Source organism: Mus musculus, chromosome 11 (assembly GCF_000001635.26).
Source record: "Mus musculus strain C57BL/6J chromosome 11, GRCm38.p6 C57BL/6J".
NCBI classification, from domain to species: domain Eukaryota; kingdom Metazoa; phylum Chordata; class Mammalia; order Rodentia; family Muridae; genus Mus; species Mus musculus.
In genome coordinates, this window is record NC_000077.6 from 119,845,373 (window position 1) to 119,856,620 (window position 11,248).

The window sequence follows — 11,248 nt, forward strand, 5'->3', positions numbered from 1 at the left end:
TTCCTGCCTGCTGTAAGAAAATAAAATCTGCTTTTTAACCTATCCTTAAAAATAATTGTTTTAAATAGACAGATCTTGGGGGAAGAGGGAGTACAAGCTAGAGTGGAAGAAATGCCCCTCCCACATTTACAACTCAGGAGGTGATCCCTCACAGGGGCCACACAGCCAGGAAGAGAATCTGTGAAGGCTCCACATGAGCATGGATGAGGTCAGCCGCTGTCACTGACATCCTCCCAGCACTGCAAGAGAGGCAGCAGAGAGACACAGTGAGCCCTGGAACAATTAAAACTTAATCCATAGACATAGCATAATCAAAGTAACAAGTATCAAAAGCATAAAGGAAAGCCCCAAAGGCCCCAGAAGACAGGAAGAGCAGACAGCAGCTGCAGTGATGGTCCATCACAGTGAGGGAAACAGGACGGTAGGTGGCCCTTCAGTGACTTCCGGACAGAGTCCCTGCTAAGTTATGCTGCTACTCAGTAGGGTGAAGTGCAGATATTTTGGGACAAAAAATGATGGCTTGGCATTTCTGCTATGCAGAAGATGGTGGCCTGTACTCTATTGTAGTCAACTCAGGAGATGTCACGAGTCCCCGGGGATAACTTGGTAAGACTGTCGATGTGCATGTGAGACTCCATGAAGTCATAATGGGCTGTCAGATTCCCACGCAAAGTGAAGAGTGCAACGTTCATTTTACTAGCAGTGTGCTTGGCTCGAGGGCACAGGCTTCCTGAGCTCTACACATAGGGAAAGCATGGTTCCTGGGCCTGGCAAACCAATTAAAACCACCAACCACTTTATCTGCCATGACAGGACAGGGAGCAGCCAGTCAGCATGCAGACCCTTAGAAATGCCTCAGCAGGAAGGCTGGTACATGCTGCTTTCCTTACATGGGAGGCCAGTGCTGAAGACAGAAGGCACAGGGTGCTCTAGAGAGGTGAGTCTGCTGTGAGGGTGCACAGCCATGATGCATTTTGTTTTCCAGGCTGAACATAGGACCATGACAGCCTTCATTCTTGCTGTAATCGTCAACAGCTACACAACAGGGCAAGTGAGTATCACAGCAGCTCCAGCCACCTCGTCCCTCCAGGAATGGCACAAAGGTGCCTTGTTTCACACGGGTCCTAGGGCAGGGATGCCGCCCAGGCCACCTTTTTCACAGCTATGCTATTCAGGTAGCCTGTAGAGCCTTCAGATCACAGCAGCAGGCGGGGTTCCTCGTACTCTCCACAGAGGGCCAGTCCTTCGATTAGCTCACCATTGAAGGGCAAAACAGAATAGGCAGGATTTACAGTAAGAAAATGCAGTGTCTTGTGTTTGAGCAAGGCTGCTGCCACCCTTGTCAGGACCCTGCCCCACTTACCTATGTCCTGTGTCTAGGAGGCCTGCCTCCAGGGAAACCTGATTGCCATCTGTCTGGAGCAGCTCAGCGACCCACACCCCTTGCTACGCCAGTGGGTGGCCATTTGCCTGGGAAGGATCTGGCAGAACTTCGACTCTGCAAGATGGTGTGGGGTGAGAGACAGTGCCCACGAAAAGCTCTATAGCCTCCTCTCTGACCCCATCCCTGAGGTGAGTTGTCCTTGCAGATGTAAGCTTCTGTGCTAGGTCAGAGCGGTGGTGGGTTTTATCTGTAAAGAGATTGTGGGGCCATGTGCAGAAGCCTGCCCACATTTACACATGACTGCTCCAGAGCCCTTAGGGCCATGTGCAGACCCCAAGATAGGCTACCGAATCTCATTTGACTTTCAATCATGCTATGCCAACTCTGTATGCACTGGGGTAGGTAGCTACAGGCTGGCACAGCCTCTAAGAAGCAAGTTTGAACCATTCTGTTTAGCACTTCCTGTGGGGCAGGACCAGGTCATCACTTATGGGCAGGGGAGCGCTGAGGGAGGGAAATTGCCTGTGGTATGTTGTCTGCCATATCCTGTGTGTGTGTGTGTGTGTGTGTGTGTGTGTGTGTGTGTGTGTGTGTGTGTGTGTGTGTGTGTGTGTGTGTGATCTGAGAGCACGAGTGGGTGTGGTGGGATATGGGTATGGGTGTGTCTGTGTTACCACCATGATTGTCTGTTGCAGGTCCAGGTGCTGCATTCTGGGAGATGAGATAGTGGAGGGGCTTAGATGATTATGAATCATTGGAACACTTAGCACACAAGTGACAGAATCATCTTTTGAAGCAGGAGACCCAGTTCTAGATTGTTTTGCTCTCAGTGGGAATCAGAGAGCCTGCTATCATCTTCAGAAATGATTACTGTGTTTCTGTTAGTAAGCCAAGAGTTTGAGCAGCTGTAGGTAGAAAGTGCAGCCTGGCTGTAGTTTGTTTGCAGGGCTGTTCTGAATTGCCCGGTGTGCATATCAGATCAGATTTTGGCTAGCTACTTGAGAAATCAGTGCCATCTGTCCCCCAAACATGCCAAGGACAAATCTATGCTCATCCGTCTTTGTTTCAGGCCCCCTTATGGCCTTGGAAAGCCCTGACAGAGTTAGGTCTCAACCTCTATAGTTACTATAAAAGGCAGATTATTTCTTACAGAAAAGCCTAAAATGAACGTGCCAAGAAATCTTTTAAAAGTAAACTCATACAGTAGCAGGAAGTCCTATCCTGTCTCCTTGAGAGGTGTCAGCCACAAATGCTTGTCTCATCTACCTACTAGAGACAGCCACTTGCCCTGCCAAGGGAACTCCACATCTGGATGTCCCACCAAAAGGATGGGCCTTGTTGGAGACATCCCTGGAATGCATCCCTGGAATTGCTGCTGACAGGCAACCATGTGAAATCTTTGAACAGACCCGTGTCACCAGGCCCCAAGCCTTGGGATATAAACCAGTTCTCAATGTCTGAATTGAAATAATCTATCAAGGTTTGTTTAGGGTGTGTGCGTGTGCGTGTGCATGTGTTCACTTTACGTTCCACTCACTGTCCCCCTCTCAGGTCCCCCTCCCTCTTCTCCTCCCCTTTTCCTCCTAGACAGTGTCCCACCCCAGGTGTCTTCCCCACCCTGTCACATCAAGTCTCTGCAAAGCTAGGTGCATCCTCTCCCACTGAGGCTAGACAAGGCAGCCTAGCTAGAACAACATATTCCGTGTACAGAAAACAGCTTTTGAGATAGCCCCTGCTCCAGTTGTTCGGGACCCACATGAAAACCAAGCTGCACACCTGCTACCTCTGTGCAGGGAGGCCTAGGTCCTGCCCTTGTGTGCTCTTTGGTTGGTGGTGGTTCAGACTCTGAGAGCCCAAAGGGTCCTGGTTAGTTGAGTCTGTTGGTCTTCCTGTGGAGTTCCTATCCCCTTTGGAGCCCACAATCCTCCTCTCTATTCTTCCATAAGAATCCCCAAGCTCCATCCACTGTTTGCCTGTGCGTGTCTGTATCTGTCTGAGTCAGCTGCTGGGTGGAGCCTCCAAGAGAACAGCCATGCTAGGCTCCTCTCTGCAAGCACAACAGTATCATTAATAGTGACAGGGGTTGGTGCTTGCCCGTGGGATGAGTCTCAAGTGGGGCAGTTATAGGTTGGCCATTCCCTCAGTCTCTGCTCCATCCCCCATCCTTACATTTCTTATAGACAGGAAAAATTTGGGGTTTGTGGGTGGGTTGGTTCCCTATCGCTCCACTAGGGTTCCTGCCTGGCTACAGGAGGTGGCTTCTTCAGGTTCCATGTCTCCAATGCTAAGGTCATCCTCATTGATTCTTGGGCACCTCCCTTCTCCCAGGTCTCTGTCTCATCCTGGAGATGCCCCTCCCACCTTCCCACCCCCTTCAGTTGCAGATTTCCATTCATTTTCATGACCATCTGGCTGTCTCTCCTGTCCCTCCCCATACCTGATCCTGACCCACCCCACCCCCCATCCCCTCTCCCTCCCAGTTCCCTTCCTCCTTCTGCCTCTTATGACTATTTTATTCCCTCTTCTAAGTAAGTAAGACTCAAGCCTCCTTGCCTGGGATCTCTCTCTCTCTCTCTCTCTCTCTCTCTCTAAGTTTTATTTATTTATTATTTATATGAGTATACTGTAGCTGTCTTCAAACACACCAGAAGAGGGCATCAGATCCCATTACAGATGGTTGTGAGCCACCATGTGGTTACTGGGATTTGAACTCAGGACCTCTGGAAGAGCAGTCACTGCTGTTAATCACTGAGCCATCTCTCCAGGCCCCCCGGGACTTCTTTCTTGTTTAGCTTCTTTGGGTCTATAGAGTGTAGCATGGTATCTGTATTTTATGGCCAATATCCACTTATAAGGGAGTGTATACCATGCATGTGCTTTTGGGACTAGGTTACCTCACTCAGGATAATATTCTCAAATTCCTTCCATTTTCCTGCAAAATTCATGATGTCTTTGGTTTTTAATAGCTGAGTAATCTTGCATTGTGTAAATGAACCACATTTTCTTTATCCATTGTTCAGTTAATGGGCATCTAGGTTGCTTCCAGTTTCTGACTATTATGAATACATCTGCTATGAATATAGCTCAGCAAGTGTCTTTGTGGGATATTGAAGTGTCTTCTGGATATATATATCTGATCATGAATGCTATAGATGAGTCTTGAGACTATTCCCAGTTTTCTGAGAAACTGCCAGGTTGATTTCCAGAGTAGCTGTACAAGTGTACAGTCCCACCGGCAATGGAGGAGTGTTCCCTCACTCCACATCCTCACCTGCATGTGCTGTTGCCTGAGGTTTTGATCCTAATGTAAGGTGGAATCTCAGTTGTTTTGATTTGCATTTCCCTGATAACTAAGGATGATGAACATTGGTTTAAGCGCTTCTTGGCTATTCAAGATTCCTCTGTTGAGAAGTCTCTGTTTAGTTCTGTATCCTAATCTTTAATTGGGTTATTTGGATTGTTGGTGTCTAATTTATAAATTTTGGATGTTACCCCTCTGTCTATTAAGTGTTTTGTTTTGTTTTTCATGACGCTGGTCCTTTTGCTTATCTGGAGGATAGTGGCTTGCTTTCCTCCATCCTCCAGGCCTGGCTCCTCTTAAGACTCACCCACCTGAGCCTGGCGTGGTGGCTCACTCCTTTAATCCCAGCACTCGGGAGGCAGAGGCAGGCGGATCTCTGAGTTCGAGGCCAGCCTGGTCTACAGCCTGGACTACAGAGTGAGTTCCAGGACAGCCAGGGCTACACAGAGAAAACCTGTCTCGTTTTTAAAAAAAAAAAAAAACAAAACAAAAAACTCACCCACCTGTGTGAGCCAAATGCAGACCAAAAGGAAGTTTAGGGAGCACAGACGTAGAGCAGCTGTGCCCAGCTCCGCAGCATAGCCCATCTCTAGATTGGAAAGGATCTGGAGCCCCGTGTATATAACTTGCTAAGTGGCAGTGGCTCATAGCCAGGGTAGTTCAGGATTGTTTGCACATTGTTGCCCTGGTCTTCCTCTAGCCCTGTGCAGGATACTTCATGTTGCTCATAAGAGGAAGACACTAGTTCTCCGAGGTCATATCACCTTGCGAGCTAAGCTGAGCTAGGTCCCCAGGCACCATGCCCAGCCCAGTGTTGTTTCACTGCCTCCGGACCCTGGGGACTCTACCCTTTCTGACCTCTATTTCGCTTCTCTGTCTCAGAATGGACCCATTCCTTCTCTGTTTGCCACAACCTACCCTCTATGGTCCTCTCCAAACACCATTGTCCCCTTCACTTCCATATCTAGAAGTTGACTGTGCAAGCCAGGTTAAACTCTGTTTCCCCCTCCACAGCCTGGTCATCCCTGAGCTGGTGCTGGCCTGCCTCTCCAGTCAGCTCCTGAGCCACCCACTCACCCTTTCTGCTCGTCAATAACAGTGTAGCTCTAGGCCTGGAGCACCATGCAATAGTGTTTGTGAAATTGAATTGAGTTGAACTTATGTGAACTGAATTGAATTAACTTTCAGACAGCCTCAGCAGGCAGAAATGCAGATGGCAGACACATCAGCCGTGGGTGTGACTCTGATGTTCTGTCTCCTGCCTTGCAGGTCCGATGTGCAGCTGTATTTGCCCTGGGCACCTTTGTGGGAAATTCTGCTGAGAGGACAGACCACTCTACCACCATTGACCACAATGTGGCCATGATGCTGGCTCAGCTGATCAATGATGGAAGCCCCATGGTCCGGAAGGTATGTGGGTGCCAGCTCAGTAGCTGAAGTCCTGAAGTCGGGGCCCAGGCTGTGTGCCTGGAGCTGAGCCAACACAAAGGGCCTCATGTCCCTCATATGTGCATCATTTGATCTTAAATGTCTGCCCAACTCTTTTCACAGTGTCTTCATTGCTCATCTCTGTTCACTTGAGGGTACTGAGCTAACTGGCTCTGCTACAGCTTTTACACAACAGCCATCTCCTGACACAGGCACATGGCACTGGCTCTCTAAAGGGCAGTATCCCCCTATGTCACCTTCCACTTGCCAACAGCAGAGTCTTATTTCTCTGCTCCCTAAGGGTCACACCTCCATGAAAAGATGGTTTCACATGACCTTGATTCCCGACCCCTGGGCCCAAGCCAACAAGGCCTTGAGGGAAAGGCTCTGACTTCCTGGCCGTTCATGGTGGAGCAGAGGCTGTGTGTGAGATGGGCAGTCCAAACTATTCACAGGTGACTCCCCATGCGTGTGCTGCCACAGAGAGCCACTGGGCTTCCTTTTCAGCATTGCTTGTCTTTTAAATATTTCTTTCTATTTTATGTGTATTGGTATGCACATTGCCTTCATATATGTCTGTGTGAGGGTATTGGATCCCTTGGAACTGGAGTTATAGACAGTTGTAAGCTACCATATGGATGCTAGAAACTGAGCCCTGGTCCTCTAGAAGAGCAGTCAGTGCTCTCAAGCATTGAGCCATCTCCCCAGCCCCCTCCTCAGCATTTCTGAGTGGCAGTGTTGGCTCCCTTTGATGGTGGACCTTGGGAGGTTGGGTGTGGCTTTGGATTATCCTGAAGAACAGCTCTGTGGCTAATGTGAGAATGATAGGCTTCACCAGTCTCAAAATGTCGGGGTATATTCATCTCCTGCCTTTCTGAAACTTACCCGAGTACCCCCATGCCTCACCTTCTTAAAAGATTTTTAAAATGTGTAGTGAGAAGCCAGACATGATAATCCTATGAGTAGCTGAGTCTCCTATTAATATATAGATTCCCCATGGGGAAGTCACCTGTGGGCTCAAAGTAGAACCCACACTTGTGGAACCCCAAGATGAACTGTCACTGCAGGTCTGCAGGAACTAAAGCCCTTTCAGAGAAGGTATGCTCACACACACAGGAACCGAGTGTCAAACACACTAGGGACCAACTGTCCCCACTCCCAGCCTCATCCTCTTGCTGCCCGCCCCACTCTGCCAGACTGCTGGGCTGTGGGCTGTGCATGGCATGATCCCAGTGGCCCCCGGAACTTTGAACAAGCTCCTCCCTGTACTTTGCTGGTTACTTGCTATGCACTTTTGACTGCCTGGGTACAAGGTGCCCCTTGGTAACTTAGTCCCCACCACAAATCAGGGAGTACAGTAGGCCAAGTTAGATGAGTTGATATGCTGAAATGTGAGGGAAGGGATAGAGAAGAGTCCTAAGTCAGGAAAGCTTGGGTGAGGGGATATCACCAGCAGTTTGAAGATGCCAGCATCAAGAACCACATGTCAGGGCTAAGAAGACAGCTCGGTGGGTAAACACTCTTGATGCCCTGCTTGAAGACCTGAGTTCAAATCCCCAACCAGAGTTTCTCTGTGGCACACATGTAAGTTCTGCTTGGCTGTGCTGGCCTACTTTCTACACGGAAGAAGAAAGACTCCCAGGAACAAGCTAGTCAAACTGGCTCTGCCTGAATATATAAGGCAGAGTGGTCAAGAAAGACCACTTGACGTCAGGCTCCAGTTGTACGTACAACACATGCACTGGAAAGGTGGCTGTCTGAGTCCTGTGGAAGTCTTTCATCCCAGCACTTGGAAGGCAGAGGCCAGCAAGGCAGGGCTGGCTGCTGGCTGGAGTGACAGCTCAGAGGGCGGGGCTGGCTAGAATGATGGCTCAGGTTAAGAGCACTTTCCTTAAACAGCAATGCTATTTTTAATGTCTTTTTTGTTTTGTTATATTTATTTATGTATATGAGTGCTCTGTCTTTCTATGTCTGCATGACAGAAGAAGGCATCAGATCCCATTATAGCTACCCTGGAGGTGCTGGGAATTGAACTCAGGACCTCTGGAAGAACAACTAGTGCTCTTAACCACTTAGCCATCTCTCCAGCCCTGACTTGCTGCTCTTGCAGAGGACATGAATTTGGTTCCAAGCACCCACATCAGGTGGCTCACACAGGTAGTAGCTCACAATCTCTTGTAACTCCAGCTTTGGGGATCCAACATCTCAGCCCCCCTCACACCCACAGTAATGTGCATATAACTCAGCAAACTCATAAATAAAAATTAAAACTAAAGTAATATTTTAGAAGGTGGACATACGGGGCTAGAAAGATGGCTCAGTGGTTAAGAGCACCGACTGCTCTTCCGAAGGTCCCGAGTTCAAATCCCAGCAACCACATGGTGGCCCACAACCATCCGTAATGAGATCTGACGTCCTCTTCTGGTGTGTCTGAAGACAGCTACATTGTACTTAGATATAATATAAATGAATCTTTTTTAAAAAAAGAAGAAGAAGGTAGACGTACACTTGTTGAGGTGAGGGCAGTAGCAGGTAAGTTGTAGTTTGGTGAGTCTTTAAGGTTGTAATCTTTATTTTTGTAGAGTAAGACAGACCCAGCCGCCCACCTTCCTCAGCCATGTGTCTGGGTCAAACTCAAACTGATGTAAATTGTCAGAGCTCCTGCCAAAGGAACGGAGACCAGGGGCTACTAGGAAGCACCGTGGAGGCCAGGCCCAGTGCTGCTGGGGATGTGCAGATCTGCACTGGTTAGAAAATCTCAGCAGTGTAGAGCACAGAGCCCATCCCACAACCATGTAGCAGTCCGAGTTGTTCACCAGTGGGTGTGTGAGGCAAGGGCCCGTGTGCGCAGCCTGGCACCCCTCTGAGCATTGAGTAAAGGCATCGCCCATTCTCTAACTGAGGTCTCTTGGGCAGACCTTCTGTGTGTTCAGAGTAAAATAGAAAATATTTAGTACATGCCTTCTGTCATCAAAGAGTTGCTCTATGCAGATGCAGAGAGCCTTTGTCCTCCTGGGCATAGTAAGGACACTCCCGACCTTTTCCTTAAGTCACAACCTCACCCCTGGTGGCCTTTTATGAACCAAAGTGGTGATGCTAGATTGACCATCAGGGCGGCAGCAGCTTCTTCCGCTTTATACTGGCATGAAGGGAGAATGGGAGGTTTCTAGACAGATGGCTCTTCTTCCCCAGAGGGGCCTGGTGGGTATCGACTTGTGGGGTCTGTCTCAGAATCCTTATCCCTGACACAGATAGAATTAGCTCTGTGGTGATGGGTCAGGCAGCCTCAGGTTGACAGTGTTTGGGAAGACTCAGTGGGCCCTCACCTTTGCTCTAGTCTACCTCAGCATCTGAGGATGTTGAAGGGAAGGTAGAGACCAATGCAAGCCTCTGGCCCAGGCGACTTGAGCTGTGGGTCCCTGGGCATAATTGGGAAGTTGCAGTGGGTCTGAGTGCATAGCAGTTTCCCATCATATCCATGGTAAGCTTGAGGCTTTGGGACACAAACAAAGCTACTGTAAAGTCAGCCTGGAGCTAAGAGAGGTGGGAGAAGCAAAAACGTGTGTGTTTGAGGTGAGAGAGGACCTCAGCTCAAGGAGGCCTGGCTGCAGCACCTCAGCAGACCTCGGGCCTGGCTGTGTGAGCAGACAAGGGTCTCTCCAGCAGACCTTAGTTTTCTGCAGACAGCTTTCTCTTTACAGAGACCACTGCTCATGTTGACAAGCTTACAGTCCTTTTGGCTTCCTTTTGCCTTTCTGTCTATAAACATTTAAGTTGTGGTGCTAAACTATCATAAATTGTGTAAATCCTGTCTTCTCAGACTCAGGCACTGAGATCTAGTTGTCATTTTAATTCAGGGACTTTTCTCATTCATAGTTACTGGAACCCACTCTAGCTAAGTTAGCTTCTTGCTCGCTGTAAAAATGCTTCACCCTCATAGATTTTTATGCCCTGGGTTTCCTGTTTACCCCCAGAGATGTGGCACTGCCGCTACCACCATCTCCTGATTCTCATCATGTCTCCCAGTAGTCTCTTCCTCTGTCTTACCCTTACCTGATTTAACCAGGGAGCCTGCGTGGGACTGACCAAGCCCTGCACATATATATTGTAGTTATGTAGGTAGCTTGGTCTTCATGTGGGACTCCTGATAGCAGGATCAGAGGCTGTCTCTGGCCCTGTTGCCTGCCTGTGGGCCACTTCCTCTAGCCCCAGTAGGAAGGGGTACCTATGCTGCAGCTTAATGCCAGGGCTGGCTAATGTCCATGGGAGGTCTCTCCTTTTCTGAAGAGAAATGGGGGAGGAATAGATGAGGGGAGGTACAGGGTAAGGACTGGGAGGACAGGGAGGAGAGGAAACTGTGGTAGGATAATTAATTAATTAATCAATTAAAAAGAATGCTTCAGGTTATCAACTGTACCCACCTATCCATTGGTGGGATCACAAGAGGCAGTTTGAGGCTCGGACAGGGCCAGAAGCCTAATCGTAAATATTTCAGGGAATGTAATTCACATTCAGAAAGCCTTGGACTGATAATTGGTGCCTAGCAATGAGCGAGTAGACTAAGGCAGGTGTGCCTGCTTTGGGAGACCCCTCTCGACAGCCCCTGGCCTGCTGCCTCCACAGCCCCCACCTCCTCTGCACTTGTGCTCCCAGCTGTGCAGCCCTGTTCTAACCGGCTGCCTCCTGGAGCCGACTTAGGCATTAGTGTGCGGATCTGCTGCCCAGTCAATTTCCTGCCTCTGTAGACGTAACTGTCAACTGTCGCTTCTCCCTCTCTACAGGAGCTGGTGGTGGCTCTGAGTCACCTTGTAGTCCAATATGAAAGCAATTTCTGCACTGTGGCCCTGCAGTTCATGGAGGAAGAAAAGAACTACCCTTTGCCTTCTCCAGCAGCCACAGGTACAGGGGTTGCTGGGAGCCTGGGACCTCCTTCTTGGCCTTCACCAGGACAATCAGTGGCCTGGGTTCAGCCAGGCCAGGTCTGAGCATGGCTCTCTGATGCGGTGTCTCAGGCCTTTAGAAGGGTACACGTAGGGGAGGGTGTGGGGGACTTTTGGGATAACATTGGAAATGTAATTGAGGAAAATACTTAATAAAAAAAAAAAGGGTACACGTATAGGAAAAGGGCCGTGCTG

The 11,248-nt window shown here is 49.1% G+C and overlaps 1 protein-coding gene across 8 annotated transcripts in view; it reads left to right on the top strand.

Annotated features, from left to right (window-relative positions):
* Positions 1-11,248, top strand: part of Rptor (regulatory associated protein of MTOR, complex 1) — a 296,687-nt gene that overhangs the window by 242,468 nt on the left and 42,971 nt on the right. For all 8 annotated transcript variants that reach the window (NM_028898.3, NM_001306081.1, XM_006534363.3 and 5 more), the window contains 4 exons: positions 986-1,051; positions 1,381-1,572; positions 5,955-6,095; positions 10,895-11,012. In NM_028898.3, the coding sequence (NP_083174.2) occupies positions 986-1,051; positions 1,381-1,572; positions 5,955-6,095; positions 10,895-11,012 (517 nt within the window). The remainder of the gene's footprint in view (positions 1-985; positions 1,052-1,380; positions 1,573-5,954; positions 6,096-10,894; positions 11,013-11,248) is intronic.